Here is an 18,371-nt window from a genome sequence, read left to right as displayed (position 1 = left end):
AGCACTTGGTTTCCAAGCCCACCAATGTAACGTAAAGGGTATCTTCATTATCCAGCAAATAAAGAATACCTCAGCCCACTTAGAATTTAACTTATCTCTGTTGAACTTAGACACCCTCGTCTTGACACTAAATTAAATAAAAGGGAAGATAAACTGTTCTTGACCCCATGCCTCACATTGTTTATGGCTTATTTGGACTCTTCCCATCTAGGGAAAACAGATGTGCTTTACATCTCTTCTCAGATGTCCCAGCCCAAGCTCTAGACACACAGCATTCCCTTTCATGCGAAACTTGACTCCAAAGAGTTCTTTCTTCTTGGTCTTAAAAAATTAAACATACTAGAAGAATATACACTAAAGTGTTAACAATGATTATCGATGCAACATAGAATTATGGGTGATTTCTAGCCCTTTTCTTTACTTTACTTATCGGTATTTTTCTATTAAAAAAAAAACAAGGAGTAGGTATAAATTATATAGTAATTAAGTGCAAGGATGGTCTCTGCTGGCATTCTAGTAGAATGAAAGAAACCTAATTGATGTATTGGTTGTAAATATTGCCTTAGAGTCTAAAAAAAAAGAGCTATTTTTTTTTTCTTTTTGTCAGATTAGTTGTCATTGGGCCACATGACCTGCATTTATAGTGTTTTAAGGGCAGAGTGGTTGTTTTTTCTTTTGACACTAGAACCAGAAGGAGACTTCAGAGGTCACTGACTTCAGTACTTTGCTTCTAGGCTGGATATCTTCAATCTCCACCAAGGCAGATGGATTATTTCAGGTTAGTTTTAAACCACATTCAAGAGATCACAGTTAGGAAGAACTATTTGGTAAATTGCTTAAGGTCAAACATAAGGTAAAGGGGGGTGAGGAAGTAAACAAGTAATTCTGATATAACAGAAATCTGGACAATTAGCTAGGAGCTCTGGTGGCACAGTGGCTATAGCATTTGGCTGCTAACCAAAAGTTCAGTGGTTTGAACTCACCAGTAGCATCTCAGGAGAAAGTTGAGCTGATCTGCTCCGTAAAGATCTATAACCTTGGAAATTCTATGAGGCATCTATACTCTTACCTATATATGGTTAGTATGACTCAGAATCCACTCAGTGGGAGTGGTTTGGTGGATGGGCAGTTAGCCAAGGTCAGGTGGGGTAAGATGACAAGTTCGGACTGGAAGGGACCAAGCCTCATGCTGATTGTTCTGAGGGAGTTGTGAATGTTCTGAGGGAATTAATGGCAGAGTTGGGAAAGAAAGGGGGAGAGCAGAATAGTGTTAAAACACATTTATTGCTTAATTTAGCATTAATTCTATTGATCATCTTGAGGGTCCTTAGATAGTGCAAGTGGTTAAAATCTCAACTACTAGCTGAAAGGTTGGGGTTCAATTCCAACCAGAGGTGCTTCAGAAGAAAGCAATCTGCAATTTGCTTCCAAAAGGTCACAGCCTTGAAAATCCTTATGTTGTTGTTGTTATTTGCCGTAGAGTCAAGCCCAACTCATAGCGACCCCCCTTGGGTTTCCAAGGCAGTATTACTATAGAAGTAGGTTGCTCAACCTTCCTTCCAAGGAGTGGCTGGTGGATTTGAACCGCCAGGCTTCTAGTTAGCAGTTAAGTGCCTTAGGCACTACACTACCAGAGCTCCTACACTGGTACCTAAATACCATCATTCTTTGCTATTGGTTTTATATCAATAGAGATAAGAAAATTTATTTTCAAGTCTGAAGCAGAAATAAGTAGGAATAGCTTCCCAGAGTACAACCAGATGTGCTTTGGTTTGACATCTGAACTTTGGGGGAATAGCTGGATTTTTCATCATTTTGGTTTAGTCTTTACAAAACGATAGGGTTTGCAGAATGAAAGATATTTCTGATTCATTAAGGTAAAAGAGAATCTAGGTTCAGATAAGAGTCTTAAGTTAAAAGATGGATGGGTAACCCCTCAAGGGAAAGAATTCCAGGCCAGGAATAAATGTTAGGATTCTGCCTTGCTGGGGTCCCATCAGGGCAATGGTAGTGAACTTGAAAAGTAGATCAAGAGAAACCTCACATTGAGAATTTGCCTTCATCTTAGGTAGCTGTGACCTTAGACTCTATATTTTTAGTTCCAGAGAAAAGGCTAAAGAAGTGTGATAAAGGCCTGTACAGTCGGGGCTGTGAAAGAAATTCTAGATGCAAGAAAATCAGTGATAGGTTTTGTTTTAGAGCCTGAAGTTGGGTAGTATTCTTCTGTTCATCTTTCCAGGGTGTTAACTTCCAACTTGAATGTTGGCACTTAAATTTCCACACCCTGTTAAGCAAAGTGCTTAAAACAAAACATTCAGCTCCAGTCAATGAAATTCAAGGATACTCCTACGGTGATGTTAATCTACAGAACAAGAGAAACCATTTTAAGGAGCAGATGCCTTTGATAGCTTTCTCTCCCCTCAGCCCATTTTGCATGCATCTCACTGACTTTGGCACTTACTCATCTGGCAACTTGAAAAGTAGCCCCAACATTAACTAGGCTTAAACATTCCACCCTCTCTCCACACCATAACCCAATCCTGTTCCTAATGTTTTAACTGGATACATCTATGTTCTGAAAAGCTTCACCACTATTGCAAGTTTAACTTCCATGACTGTCCAGAAAATTAGTACATCTGGCAGTATCATTCTCTCTCACCTCCTGCCTTAAAAAATAAATAAATAAAATTAACAAATAACGATAAATCTCAGAGAAGCTGGGTGACTTCTAAAAGATCAGAGGACTTTTAAGCATTAAATAGTACTTGGTCTAAGATCAGTTCTCTCAGACATTTAGTTTAGAGAGCTTTTGGAATTATGGGACCCTTTTTCTGCAGGAAGATAATGTCACGTGGTCTGACATTGGGCAGCATGCATTCTCTGATGTTTTGGACCAGAAGACGAAGGAGCTGCATAGAGAAGCAGGGAGGAAAAGAGAACAGTACGGAGGGAAAGTGGGCATGGGAGGAGGTGATGGGTAAATTTTAGACTCCTTCCCACTACCCACCAGCCGCTCCACAGAAGGAAGACGGGGTTATCTACTTCTATGAAGATGTACTGCTTCAGAAACCCAGTGGGGGTCACTACCAGTTAGAATCACTCGATGAGAGTGGATTTTTTTTTTTTTTTTGGTTCCCAGTTAAAAAACCAAAACCAAACCCACTGCCATTCAGTCGATTCTGACTCATAGCAACTCTGTAGGACAGAGTAGAGCTGCCCCATCAATTTCTAAGTTGTAAATCTTTATGGAAATAGATTGCCTCATCTTCCTCCCCCTGAGCAGTTGATGAGTTTGAGCCAAATGCTTCAACCACTGCATCACCAGACCTCCTTAATTCCAATCCATTTGGAACCGTTTTCTCCCAAATCTTAAAAACCAGATTAGTTTTATAGTAAGGTATCCATATAACCCTGGGTGGCACAAATGGTTTGGGCTTGGCTACTAATTGAAAGGTTGACAGTTCAAATCCATCCAGCAGCACCATGGAAGAAATACCTGGTGATCTACTTCTGTAAGACTGTTATTGTTAGTTGCCATCAAGTTGACCCCTACTCATGGTGAGCTCATGTGTGTAGAGTAGAATTGCTTCATAGGGTTTTCAAGGCCTTTTTGACCTTTTGAAGCAGGTCACCGGGCTCGTCTTCTGAGGCTTCTTTAATTGGCTTTGAACTGCCAGTCTTTCAGCTGGTAGATGAGCCTTTAACTGCTTTTGCCATCCAGGGACTATTGAAAACCCTATGAAGCACAGCGTACTCTGACACATAAGGAGTAGCCATGAGTCAGAACTGACTCTCTCTGGCAACAGGTTTTTTTTTTTTTTTTTTTTTTTAATCCATAGATAAATAGCATACAGATAGACATTTCCTGCCATGACTGAATATTTGATGATATCCTTTGGATAGGGTAGACACTCTCATTGTCTTGGATTCTAAATTCTTAAAATAGCATAAGAATTAATGTGACTTCTTGGGACTGGAAATAATTCTAGCTGGGGAATGTTGATAAATGAATGTTGATAAATGCAGAGGAGGTGACCCTCAATTCTGTTACTGTATTTCTTCCGATCAATTCTATATTGCCTTTGTGACAACATATATTGTGGGGAGAACCTTTGTAAGCTGGAGAACATTTATGAGCACAGATCTATCTACATGTCTATTCTCATATCTTTTATGTCTGTATGGTTTTTTTTTTTGTACAGTGCTGTATGGTTTATACAGAACTTTTTTAATTTTTTAATATGAAAGCATAATTTACATACAGTAAAATTTATACATTTTAGTGTACAGTTCCGCGAGTTTGACAAGTACATACAATCTTGCAACCACCACAATTAAGATACAGAATATCATTCTTTCACCTACCAAAAATTCTTTTATACCATTTTGTAGTCAACCCCTTTCCCCAGGCCCTGGCAAACACTGATGTCAGCTGATCTATTTTTAAAAAAGCATCTGCCTTCCTTCTCGCCCCTCCCAAGGTTGAAGGAACCCTGGTGACAGTGATTAAGTGCTCAGCTGCTAACCAAAATTTGGCAGTTCAAATCCACCAGCTGCTCTGTGGGAGAAAGATGTGGGAGTCTGACAGCGTAAGAAATTCTATGGGGCAGTTCCATCCTGTCCTATGGAGTCGATCTGAGTCAGAATTGATCTCATAGCAATGGGTTTGATATTTTTTTGTCTGAAGGTTAACTGCTATGAAATTCTAGTACATGTCCAATTGATTATGCACTCTGAAGGTATTTTTCTTAGCTGTAGGGAAATATGTGGACTCCACTAACTTCCATATTTGAAATAGTCACTTTTTCTAACCTCATCTTGTCTTCTCTCTCTCGCTCTTTTTTTTTTTTTTTTTTGAAGCTAGTCTCTTCTCCTTTGTCTGGATTCCAAGTCATACCTTGTAGGCTGATCTTTCTGAAGTAGATACTAATAGCATTCCTGTTTTACAGATGAGAAAACAGAGGTACAGAAAAGTGGAGAAACCTGTCCAAGGACAGATAGTTGGTGAGCAGCAGTCCCAGACAGTCTGACACCAGAGCCTGCTCCCCTAACCAATAGTAATCTGTGCAGTCTTATTCACAATCCTACGACTGTCATCTGAAGAATCTTTTAAAATTCTAAACATTGAACTGAGCTATAGAGTTGTTGGTTAATAGGTTTATCGTTTGCCATCAAGCCGATTCCAACTCCTACTGACCCCCTAGGACAGAATAGAACTGCTAAAATAGAAGGGTTTCTAGGGTTATAGATCTTTATGGAAGTAGACTGCCTTATCTTTCTCCCACGTTAATAGGTAACAAATCAAACTCACTGCCATCAAGTCTAATTTGACTCACAGTGACTCCCTTTGTGTTTCCAAGGTGGTAAATCTTTATGGAAGTAGATTGCCCAATCTGCTTTCCCCAGAGTCACTGGTGGGTTTGAACCTCCAACCTTCTGATTAGTATCAAATGCCTTAGGCACTATGCCACAAGAGCTCCTTAAAAAAATATTGGTAACAGCATACCACCTCAACTTTCTCTTACAATTTCCAAACACAATCTATTATTATTGTTGTCACTATTTTTGGGAAAGATTATTCATTACATCTTTGAAATAAAGAAGTGATATTCTTAACCATAAAAGAAAAAACCCTTTCTATGTCATGTACAAACAGTCCTGATGGCACAAGTAGTTAAGTGCTCAGCTGCTAACTGAAAGGTTGGTAGTTTGAACCTAACCAGCAGGTCCATGAGAGAAAGACCTACTTCTGTAAAGATTATATATAGCAAGAGCACTCTATGGGGCAGTTCTACTCTGTTACATGGGGTTGTTGTGAGTGGAAAATCAACTCTATAGCACCTAAAAACATGTCATTTAAACACATATGCACATATGTCTATAGAAAGGCAATATAGACTCTGGAATCATGCCTAACGGACAGCATTGTTGTGGTTAGTTGCCTACCAGTCAATTCCAACTCATAGCAACCTCATGTGTGCAGAGTAGAACTCATCCATACCTAATCAATCCTTTAACTCCTCTTTTAAAACATTTTATTTTGAGTTAATATATATCCTAGGGGAATGTGTCTGTTTTATCCAGTTCCACTTACAATTGTGGGCATTTTCTTGCCCCCTGAGGGAAAGGTGTGTAGTGGGGAGGACCAAGAAGAGGTGAGGTGGAGGAACAGGCAGTTTGTCTTGCCCAGCAGGGTATCCTATCATCCATCACGGCCCTTCTTCTGATGCCCAGAAGGCAGAGTCACTTAGGAGCTGTATGAAAGCTTAAAATCAGAGGCCCTTGGTGTGTGTAAATAGGGCAGCCTGAAAGCAGGGCCCTTCCATTTCAGTCTTAATATGAGTCTAGAATCCATGCTAAATATATTTCAAAGTTGCCTTTTCTAACAGCACTTCCTCTAACCTTGATGCTGACCATATACCCTAAAGGAGACATTCTTTTTTGTTGAGGTCTGGCAGGTGCAGGGTATCACAGTTATTCCCAGTGGGGCTTTCCACTATGGTCAAACAGACGCAAGGTGTGCTAGCTTATACCCAAAGCATCTTTATACACAGCATTATTGATCAATCTTTACAGTGGACCCCTAGAAACAGATATGATTGAGAAAACTTTTTTTTTTTTTTTTAATCAGAGTACCTGAAAAACCTGTCCTGTCACTGTCCTGCGACCATCCTATAATAAACTGAAGAGCACATATACTTGCAGTTATATACCCCTAACCAATCATGTGGGAGTTCTGGTAGTGTAGTGCCTAAAGCACTTGACTGCTAACCAGAAAGCTGGCGGTTTAAACCCACAAGCCACTCCTCAGAAGGAAGGTTGGGCAATCTACTTCCGTAGTGATACTGCCTCGGCAACCCAAGGAGGGTTGTCTATGAGTTGGGTCCGACCTGATGGCACGTAACAACAACAACCAATCATGTAACACTACGTATGTTTTATCCTCCTAAACCACAATCAAAAACCAAACTCACTGCCGTCGAGTCGGATCCAACTCATAGTGACCCCTCCTTGGGTTTCTGAGGCAGTATCACTACAGAAGTAGATTGCCTATCATCCTTCCGAGGAGTGGCTGGTGGGTTTGAACCACCAACCTTCTGGTTAGCAGTCAAATGTCTTAGGCACTATACTACCAGAGCTCCCGTTATCTACCTATCCCTGCTAAAATTCCCACTTTTAGATATCCTGCCTTTGAATCCCCCGATAGTCTTTCAGCCAGTTATGATTTTGTAACTTTTAGTTCCTGTCCCAACTGAAACAAAAATGTTTCCTTCCTCACTGTCTGGCAGAATAGTCATCTTTGCTTTGTGAATTTGGATGTCTTCTCAGTCTGGACCATCTCTTTCTGTCAATAAACCTCTTTTGTTTTTACTTAAGCAGACTCTGTGATGTTGCTCTAGGACAGCTCTCACCCCAAATCTATCTGAGTGGGTGCATTAAGCCTCCTACATTTGAAGGCTCTGTAGTTGTGGCCTAGGATAAAGATGTTTTCTGTCTTGTAACATTTTAGATTTCTGACATATCTTTTCATTTCATTGTCATCAAAGCAATGCTACCAACCTTAGAAAGATAGCATATATGTTACTCTGTGCCAGGCAGGGTTCTAAGAGCTTCTGGTGGGTGAACTAATTTACTCTGCACAGATCCTGTGAGGTATGTACTACCGCTTATCTCATTTTGACAAACAAGGAATCTGAGACAGAGGGTAAGTAATTTGCCCAAGGCCACATGGGTAGTAAATGGTGGCATCAGAGCCTGGTGGGGGCCCCAGAAAGTCTCACTGCACAGTCACTGCTCTAATCTTTTTCAGAGGCTGAGCTGATGGTCCTCAGGCCCCTGATTTAGACAGTAGCAGCAAGTCTTCCTTCCATGGAAGACTCGGTCCCATCATTTCAAAAAATGTGGGAGCAATAGAAACAATGGTTCTTCATTCCTTGGAATGCAACGCTTCTGCCTCCTGGAAGTAGAATAAAGGCTCACGTACAAAATTTCAAAACAAACTGTTGCTGTTATGTGTCATCAAGTTAATTTTTGATTCATAGTGACCTCATGTGACAGAGTAGAACTACCCCCAAAGGCTGTAATTTTTACAGAAAGGAGCTGTGGTGGCACTTGGCTGCTAACCAGAAGGTCAGGAGTTCTAACCCACCACCAGCTCCGTGGGAGAAAGGTGTGGCAGTCTGCTTCTGTGAAGATTTTTAGCCTTGGAAACCCTATGGGCAGATCTCTGTCCTATAGGGTTGTTATGAGGCAGAATTGACTCAGCAGCAACGGATTTGGTGTTTTTTGTTTTGTTTTGTTTGTTTAATATTTACGGAAGCAGATTCAGAACTTTTTCCCACAGAGCTGCTGGGTAGGTTCAAAGCACCAAACTTATGGTTAATAGCTGAGCACTTAGCCAGGGCTCCTTAAAAACAAATTACTGAATCCAAAACTTAGCCACTCTCTATCTGGTAAGAGTTTTCTGAATTTATTGTGCTACTTAGAAAAAATTCAGGAAATTGCAATAAAAATAACAATGGTCAACCACCTTTAGAAACAGACTTAACTGCTGTAAACCCAACCTACACCCAGCCTTCCTTCAGCACTAACCCGTGTAACTCTCCACCATCACCCTTACCTCAAATCAAATATTTCTTTACAGGATGTTGTGGTGGGGAGGAAGGGGAAAAACTGATGAATTCCCAATATACAGTCTGCCTTTTAATAAAAACATGCCAATGTTCTCAAAAATTTTGAGGATGGCAAAGTCAAGTTCTGCATCATAATTCTCACTTTATTTTCAATGTTATTTTTGAAATGATTTATTCACTGGGTACTTCAGGAATTTGAGAGAAATATCTTCTCTCACCAAAACTACTCTGTGTTCCTCTGACTGGGAAGAGATTCTTTCACAAGGATTGTCAAACTTCTGGGTTGGAAAAAACCTAAGTGGTCATCTGTTCATCTGCCCACACAGCCTGATATATTGCTAAATACTGACTTGGAGCATAGTATGTGTATGTGTCTATCCAGGTGTCATCTCACTAGTGGCTTACCTTCTCCAATGCGTCATTCAGGGTATCCATTGTCTGTATTTTGGCAACATTTGCAATGACACTGTGAAGATGAAAAGAAACGTCTTAGGGCTTTAAGACTTTCCCGCTGAGGAGGCTAATTGATTTATACAGAGGGCTGTGTACTGAGCCTTTAAGCTTGCCCACTGCTTGGGCAACATCAACCAATAAAACCAGTAGCTGCTGAGCCAATTTTGACTCATCATGACCCCATGTGTGTCAGAGTAGAACTGTGCTCCACAGGGTGTTCAGTGGCTGATTTTTTGGAAGTAGATTGTCAGACCTTTCTTCCGAGGCATTTTGGGTAGGCTTGAACCTCCAACCTTTCCATTAGCAGCCAAGTGTTTAGCTATTTGCACCATCTGGGGACTCTTGGCAATATCTAGAAGACAAAAATATCCCACTTCTTTGTGTCCAGAAGCTACAAACTTTGCAGGCCAAGTTATTATTATTATTTTTAACTTTCCATTCAAGTATAATATACACGCAGAAAAATACACATATAGGAAATGGTTTATCTGGTGAATATCCGTCAAACTGAACCCACTAGTAAAACCAGCACACAGATTATGAACAGAAGACAGCCAGCACCTCCCTTTGTGCTCCCCACCCCCCCCAAGGATAATCCCTTACCTTGATTTATAGCCCCCTAGATAAATTCTGACCAGTTTGTACTTCATGTAATGAATCATACAGCATATACTCTTTCATGTCTGCCTACTTTCAAGGTATTTTGCAGGAGAATTGCAATCAAGTAATTCGATTACTCAATGAGTTTCTCGAAGGGAAATCTGCACTTGGCATATTCTTTTGTTGTGGATGGTTTGTGTTGGTTGGTGGAAATAGTTATAAGGAAATAGATATAGATTGATGATGCTTAGAAATTTATTTTCTATGACATAATTTTAAAAAGCAATGCTCCAAGAAGACGTAATGAGAGGTGTTAGTCAATGAAAATGAAGTACTTATATCTTGTGCACATGCCTGCACTGGAGATATAAGGAGCAGAAGTGGATTTACAGGAAGCTAACGAGGCTTAAACTTCAAGGACCCAGTGCATCTGCCTCTTCAAGGACCTGGGACCCAGCAACTGCATATATACAATTTTGTATTATTTTTATTTAAAATGGTCCCCAAATTGTATAAGCTTCAGACTCTACATAACTTGTCCCTGTCACTGGTAAGGACAGACAGAGAGCTATTTTTATTTATTTATTTTTTTTACTGTGATTTGGGTGAAAATTTACAGAGCAAATACACTTTCCATACAGCAGTTCACATACACTTTGTCTCATGACATTGACCACAATTTAGCACAATGCAACATCTCCCCTCCCACTTCCTCCCGATAGCTACCTCTTCCCTGTGTCCATCCCTCTATGCACTCCTACCCCCTGAGCTGTCTCCCTGTGCCTGAACAGCCCTTCTTTCTCTAATGCTTGTTCTCAGAGAGCTATTTCTTATTATTTAAATTCTATAGTAGTCCAATTCCCATCTTTTCACAATAATTAGGAAACAGTTGAGATCTTTAAAAGGGTTCCAACCCCCACATTATTACTTTCTACCTGATTCCTCTACTCGAATAGTTCAGCTGATTTTAGAATTATTATTAAGTCCTTATTTTCCTGAGGTCCAGAGAAATGAACGTCTTGTCCAACAACTTATTTCAGATTGCAAGTCAAATTAAATGCACAATTCAATGTGACTCTTCAGTTCCTGAGCCCCTGGCCCAAGCATATTAACTTGTGCCACAATCAACAGGATGTAGGCTTGAGTCAGGTTTGAGATTCGGAGCAAGTTTTAGAAATTAACCAGCTTTCCCTTTGGACCTGGAATCGAACTCACTCCTGTGGTTTAACTCTCAGCCAAACAGTTGACAGGTCTGCAAGCTGAACAATTACACCAGGGAGATGCACTCTTTAGAACAATCAATGGTGGGAGATCAGAAGGGCAGCATTTGCTCTGGGAGAAAGCTCAGAGGGTGGGAATGCATAGAAAAGAAGGTCACAGGGAAAAGTTTGCCACAGGAAGGAAGTGGAAGAGAGCTGTTAGATTGTGTGGATTGTAATCAATGTCATGAAACAAAATGTGTATGAACTGTTGACTGAAAAATGAATCTGCTTTGTAAAATTTCACCCAAATCATAATAAAAAGTTTAAAAAATAAGAAAAGAAATAAATTAACCAGCTTTCAGTTCAACCACAGTCTGGGAACCTTTACAGAACATATTCTCTATTCCAGAAACTGTGCTAGATGCTGGGTCACAAAATAAGTAAGATGGTGAAAGGCACTCTTGAGGACTTGTAGCTTCACTTTCATTATGTGATTGTATTTCATTATTTTCTGACATCAGAAGAAACAAATGACTTACTTCTAAAGGAGCAAATATGTATTTTATTTTAAAGTGGAGGGGGAAAACTCTCAAGAAATGTCCTCCCCAGAAATTGGGAAGAATGCTTTAAAAGTGATTTAAGAAATTCCACAGCAATTGTTCTAACTTAACTTAATCTTGCCACTTCACTAGCTCTGGTGGCCTACTGCCTAAGGCATTTGACTGCTAACCAGAGGCTGGCAGTTCAAACTCACCAGCCACTCCTTGGAAGAAAAACTGGGCAATCTACTTTCATAGATAGGAGGTACCTTGTTGTTGTTGTTGTTATTTGCCTTTGAGTTGGCCCCGACTCATAGTGACCCCCTCCTTGGGTTTCCGAGGCAGTATCACTACGGAAGTAGGATTGCCCAACCTTCCTTCTGAGGAGTGGCTGGTGGGTTTGAACCGCCAACCTTCTGGTTAGCAGTCAAGTGCCTTAGGCACTATGCTACCAGAGCTCCCAGGAGGTACCTAGAGGTCCTTTAATGGACTCATATCGAGTCACTTATCACCTAATCTGTCAAAACCATCTTGAAATTAACAGTCTCTGAAATGGGCCTCATTGAACTACTTGGAGGAACTAGTTCCTTTTGTTTCTTTCTTTTCAAAAGCACTCCTTTCCTTAACTTGGATTTACAGTGGGTAGGCCATGTGTGCGCAGGATCCAGCCACTCTAAGACCTCCTCAGTGCAGTGTGTCAAGGTTATGGCAGAAGGAATAAGGAGAAACCAGCTTCCGTGTCTATATATGGGCCTTCCGCTGTGCCAAATATAGTGGCCATTACTTTTTAAATAATTGAGTGATGAATTTAAAACCAAAAAGGCATTTATTTTTAATTCAGGAGATTTGCTTTGCAGAAAGCACATTAAGAAAACAGGGCAAGACCAGGAACAACATTTTAAAGACTAATCTGAAAATAGGGCATAGGGACGTGCGTCAGGTTTGGATGCATTTAGAACCGCATGTTTTAAGTGGAAAGCAGAGGGGTGGGCACAGAGAAGAGGAGGCTAGGTGGTGGGGGGTGGTGATGGGGAGGGTAGTGAGAAAGCGCTCCAGACTGTTAGCATCTTTCAACCAAGTGCCCTTTTCCCTTTCAGCCCAGGTCATCACCAATCATCACCCTCACCTCCACTCCCACCCCACTCTCTGCCAGCTGTCTCCAACCTCAGATGACTCAACAACTCTCTGCCTGGTTAGCAAATGCATCGGAGACCTTGGTTTGCTCTAAAACAGTAAGGCCTCTGATTTCTGGAAACAGTCACTAAACACTCCTCAAGGTGAACCAGAAGAAATTTAGCAGTACATACCTGGTTTTCTCTAATCCGTGTTTTTTGGTATGTCTCTCCAAGATTCCAATTTCTTGTTTTTTTGAAATTCGCATTCCTCCAGCTTTAACTGTAAACAAGCATCAACAGAACAGTCGTTTTTGGAACAGCAAGAGAAGGTTGGCTTTGGTTTGTAAGGTATGAATTTTGATTGGAAAAGAATTTTAGAGTTTATTTTTTAAAAATTGCTTTTAAACTTGTATCTAAAACAACACAGTAAAAAACTATCCTGAAACACCATGACAAAAGCAAAAATTATTTTGGAGGGCAAACAATGGGTGGGAAAGGCTGAGGCCTACTTTATGCTTCTCTGTATCTGTGAGAGGCCTGTTTTTTTTGCCATCCTGTGTAGTGAAAGTGACTCAGACTGAAGGTGACCTCATGTGTTACAGAGAGGAACTATTCCACAGGGTTTTCTTGGCTATCATCTTTACAAAAGCAGATTACCAGGCATTTTCTTCCATGGTTCCACCGGGTGGGTTTGAACCACTAATCTTTTGGTTTCCTTACTACTGTTGTTGTTGTTGTTATGTGCCCTCGAGTAGGACCCGACTCATAGTGACCCCTCCTTGGGTTTCTGAGGCAGTATCACTACGGAAGTAGATTGCCCCATCTTCCTTCTGAGGAGTTGCTGGTGGGTTTGAACCACCAGCCCTCTGGTTAGCAGTCCAGTGCCGTAGGCACTATACTACCAGAGGTCCCACAACCGTTTGCACCACCCAGGGACCTTGAGAGAGGGGCATAATGAAGCTGAAAAAAAGCAGCCCTTCTTTGAGGGAGAAGACTAGGCATTTTACTGAAAAAGATTTTTTCTTTTTATCCAATCAATTACTTTTTACATGATAACAAATAACAATTACAATGTGACTCTTCTGTTTTCCCACAAGATTAAAGTTTGTGCATGGCTTGCACTTTTTCTTCCCCCCAATCAAAGCTTTCCAAAGCCAGATCCTGAGATAATGAGCCAAAAGTCAGGACACGCACTGATGACAGGCATTTAATTCAGCAGAAATGTCTTCAATCCCATGACATATCCACCTTCCATTCTAGACTCCAAACTTCAGATGTTGACCAAGCTCAAATGTTCTAATGAGTAATTAAACTACATTAAAAATCCTGCCAGTCAAGAGATCAATTAGGGTTAATTAGGCTACAGATGACCTAACAGCAATTGAAGTGTTTAGCAATGTCAGATGAAATCAATTTTTGAAAAGGAACAGCCTATTTCAAATTGCAAGTCAAATCAAATACTTTTTTCTAGCTCCCAGGAAATTTGCACATCGAAAATCTGACAAGCTTAAATGAGAAAAAGCTAAATGGACATTGATTTGTTTGAACCTGTTAACTCTTTTTATGGATATGTCAGATTGGCAATTTTCTAAAACTACCTCCAATAACATGAAACTACCTCTTGTTCTCTCTCTCAATGCCTGTGTGAATTGACTACACCATTGTTCTTTTACAAATATTATTTAATTATTTTTTTAATTGCTAATACATATATAAGGCACACATTTAAAAAAACATGTATATTCAGGATATGGATGTATGTATGTATGTACACACACACACACACACATGTATTCAAAATATATGCTTAAGTGACAAAATAAGCTACAAAACAATGTGTATCTTAGGCTACCTTTTTTTTTTTTTCCACTTTTTTTTTTATTGTGATTTGGGTGGAAGTTTACAGAGCAAATTCACTTTCCATACAGCAGTTCACACTGTATGGAATGTTCACAATGTCTCATGACATTGACTACAATTTACCCCAATGCAACAGCTCCCCTCCCACTTTCTCCCAAAAGTTACCTCTTCCCTATGTCCATCCCTCCACGCACTCCTGCCTCCTGAGCTATCTCCCTGTGCATAAACAGCCCTTCTTTCTTCCATGATTGTTCTCTCCAAGGAGTGTATCTACCTCAGGTAAATGTTCAACTCATATGCCTGTCTTTTGTTTGGCTGGAAGCCACAGGTGTGGGTTCAATTCCAGACATGAAGGGCAGCTAGGGGCCATAGTCTCAGTGGTTTCACCAGGCTCTATCGAACCAGCAAACCTGATCCCTCCCTCTTTTTTTTTTTTCAAACGATTTTGAGTTTTGTTCTACATTGTTCTCCCTCTCTATCCAGGATCTCCTTTCTATTCCAATATTCTTCAAGGTTCCATTCAAGAAAGTTGTTGGATTTATCAATTGATTTCTGGGCATCCATAGAGATGAACAGGAGCTCTGCTAGCATAGTGCCTAAGGCACCTGACTGCTAACCAGAAGGCTGGCAGTTCAAACCCACCAGCCACTCCTCGGAAGGAAGGTTGGGCAATCTACTTCCATAGTGATACTGCCTCAGCAACCCAAAGAGGAGTCGCTATGTGTCGGGGCCGACTCGATGGCACACAACAACAACAATAGAGATGAACATGTTGTTCTTTTCCTTTGTTCATTAATGTGGTGTATACATTGATTGATTTTCTAATGTTGAACCATCCTTGCATTCATGGAATAAATCCTACTTGGTCATGGTATACAACTAACTCTTTTAATATGCTATTGGATTCTACTCACTGGTACTGAGGATTTTTGCATCTATATTCATAAAAAATACTGACTTATAGTTTTCTTTTTTGTGGTGTCTTTGTTTAGGTTAGGTATGAGGTTTATGTTTGGTTCATAGAATGAATTAGGGAGTACTCCTTCCTTCTCTATTTTTTTAGAAGAGTTTAAACAGTATTGGTGCCAATTCTTGTCTAAACGTTTGGTAGAATTCCTCGGTGAAGCCATCTGGTCCAGGACTTTTTTCTTGGGAAGTTTTTGATCACTGATGTGATCTCTTTACTTGTTATGGGTCTGTTGAGACTTTCTCTTTCCTCTTGAGTCCACTTGGGTAGTTTGTGTGCTTCTAAAAATTTTTCCATTTCATCTAGGTTATCTAGGTTTTTTTTTTTTTTGCCATGTAGTTGCTTACAATATTCTTTCATAATTCTCTTTATCTCTAACAAGTCAGTTGTAATGTCACCTCTTTCATTTTTTATTTTAGTTATTTGCATCTTTTCTCTTCTTTGTCAGTCTAGCTAGAGGTTTGTCAATTTTACTGATATTTTTCGAAGAACCAACTTCTGGTATTATTGATTCTCTCTATTGTTTTTCTGTTATGAATTTTTTATTTCCACTCTAATCTTTGCTATGTCCTTTCTTCTGGTAAGTTTAGACTTAGTTTGCTCTTCTCTTTCTAATTCCTGGAGTTGTCAAGTTAGGTTCTTAGTTTTTAGATAGTTTTTCTTTTTTATACAGGCATTTATTGCTATAAGTTTCCTCTGAGTACTGCCTCCACCACATCCCGTAAGTTTTGGTATCTTGTGCTTCCATTTATTTGACTCTAAAAAATTTGTTTTCTCTTTTGACTTCTTCCTTGACTTATTGGTAGTTTAATAGTATATGTTTAATTTCCATATTTTTGTGTATTTTTCAGTTGGTCTCTTTCCCCATTATTGATGCTTAGCTTCACTTTGTATGATTTCAATCTATTTAAATTTATCAAAACTTGCTTTGTGGCCTAAAATGTAGTCTATTCTGGAGAATGATCCATGTACACTGGCATAGGATGTATATTGTGCTGTTTAGGGGTAGAGTGTTCTATTTATGTCTGTTAAGTCTAGTTGGTTTATAGTGCAAGTCAGGTCCTCTTTTTCCTTGTTGATCTTCTTTCTAGATGTTCTATCCAGCATTGAAAGTGGAGTATTGTATTACTATCTGTTTCTCAAGGAGCACGGGTGGTATAATGCTTAAAGAATTGGGCTGCTAAACAAATCATCTACAGTTCAAACCCATCAGCCACTCCATGGTAGAAAGATGAGGCAGTCTGCTTCCGTAAAGATTTATAGCCTTAGAAATCCTATGGAGCAGTTTTATTCTGCCCTAAAGGATCACTGTGAATTGGAATTGATTCTATGGCAGTGGGTATCCATTTCTCCACAGTCAACACCCACGGAAGCAGGAGTCAAGAAATCAAACAACCTATTGCATTGGGCAAATCTTCTGCAAAGACCTCTCTAAAGTGTTAAAGAGCAAAGAGTCACCTTGAAGGCTAAAGTGTGCTGGACCTGAACCATTGTCTTTTCAGTAGCCTCAGATGCATGTGAGAGCTAGAGAATGAATATGCAAAACCACAGAAGAACTGATGCATTTAAGTTGTAGTGTTAGCAAACAATATTGAATGTGCCATGGACTGCTAGAGGAACAATCAAGTCTATTTTGGAGGAAGTACAGTGAAAATGCTCCTTAGAAGCGAGAATGGCCAGACTTCATCTCTCGTACTTTGCTTGTCAGAAAGGGACAAATCCCTGGAGGAGGATATCATGCTTGGTAAAGTAAAGAGTCAACAAAAAGGGGTACACCTTCAACAAGATGGATTGACACAGTGGCTGCAATGATTAGCTCAAGCATAGCAACGGTTGTAAGGATGGTGTAGGATCATTCTGTTCTAGGGTGGCTATGAATGGGAACCAACTCAACAGCACCTAACAACAAAAACAGTATAGTTGCACATGGGCAAAATTATGTATATAAAAGAATATTCATTGTAGCATTTTTTTGTGATACCAATAGATTAGAAATACCAGACTTGTCCAACATTAGGGAATTGGCTAAGTAAAAACAGACTGTTCATATAGTGTAATTTTAAAGCAGATGTTAAAAGGAGATGTATATGTATGTGTATGTGTGTATATGTATAAAATCCAAAACCAAACTCACTGCCATCGAGTCAATTCCAACTCATAACAGCCCCCATTGGGTTTCTGAAGTGGTAGATCTTTATGGAGGTAGATTACCCCATCTTCCTTCTGCAGAGTGGCTGATGTATTTGAACTGCCAACCTTCTGGTTAGCAGTCAAATGCCTTAGGTACTGCACTACCAGAGCTCTTTATACATATATAAGGCACACAAGGTCTACAGTCTCTTTCCTATCTTTATTTCCTGGATGCCCAGTTCACGCTGTAGACACTGCCAATGTTACAAGTTTCCTATGAGTTAGGGTTCAGATACTCTAAGCATGTAATTATATATTGTTTTTTTAAAAAATGGTAGGCTAGCAGCTACCCAGAGAGAGTGAGTAGTTGAACCTGTGGGCGCAGGACCATAGTCACAGGGAAGGGACATCAAGCTCAAACGGCATAACATACTACACAAAACATTGTTCCACCTCCTACTTTGGTGAGTAGCAACTGGGATCTTAAAAACTTGCAAGCAGCCATCCAGATGCAATGATGAGTCTCTCCTTGTCCAGAGCAAAGAATGAAGAAAACCAAAGATTCATGGAAGCAATTAGTCCTAGAAATTGGTACACCATGTGATTCGCAGCTTATACGACTTTGAGACCAGAAGAACTAGATGGTGCCCAGCTACCACTGTCAAGCACTTGGAGGGGGATCTATGTAGGGGATCCTAGATAGAGAGGGAGAACAAACAATGTGGAAGAAAATGAAAAATCATTTGGAAAAAAAAAAGGAGGGGACCAGGTTTGCTGGTCTGATGGAGCCTGGTGGAACCACTGAGACTATGGCCCCTAGCTGCCCTTCAGATCTGGAATTGAACCCACACCTGTGGCTTCCAGCCAAACAA

At 40.1% G+C, this 18,371-nt stretch overlaps 1 protein-coding gene across 1 annotated transcript in view; it reads right to left on the bottom strand.

Annotated features, from left to right (window-relative positions):
- The window catches only part of DAPL1 (death associated protein like 1), a 28,095-nt gene that overhangs the window by 1,138 nt on the left and 8,586 nt on the right, over nt 1-18,371 (bottom strand). The window contains exons 2-3 of the mRNA XM_007941823.2: nt 12,735-12,822; nt 9,039-9,099 (exon numbers count right to left, since the gene is read on the bottom strand). Of these exons, the coding sequence (XP_007940014.1) occupies nt 9,039-9,099; nt 12,735-12,822 (149 nt within the window). The remainder of the gene's footprint in view (nt 1-9,038; nt 9,100-12,734; nt 12,823-18,371) is intronic.

The sequence above is a fragment of the Orycteropus afer genome, unplaced genomic scaffold, assembly GCF_000298275.1.
Source record: "Orycteropus afer afer isolate SDZICR_OR568_19922 unplaced genomic scaffold, OryAfe1.0 scaffold00084, whole genome shotgun sequence".
Taxonomy (NCBI): domain Eukaryota; kingdom Metazoa; phylum Chordata; class Mammalia; order Tubulidentata; family Orycteropodidae; genus Orycteropus; species Orycteropus afer.
The sequence above is the reverse complement of the archived record's forward strand: the minus strand, read 5'-3'. Positions and strand labels throughout refer to the sequence as shown.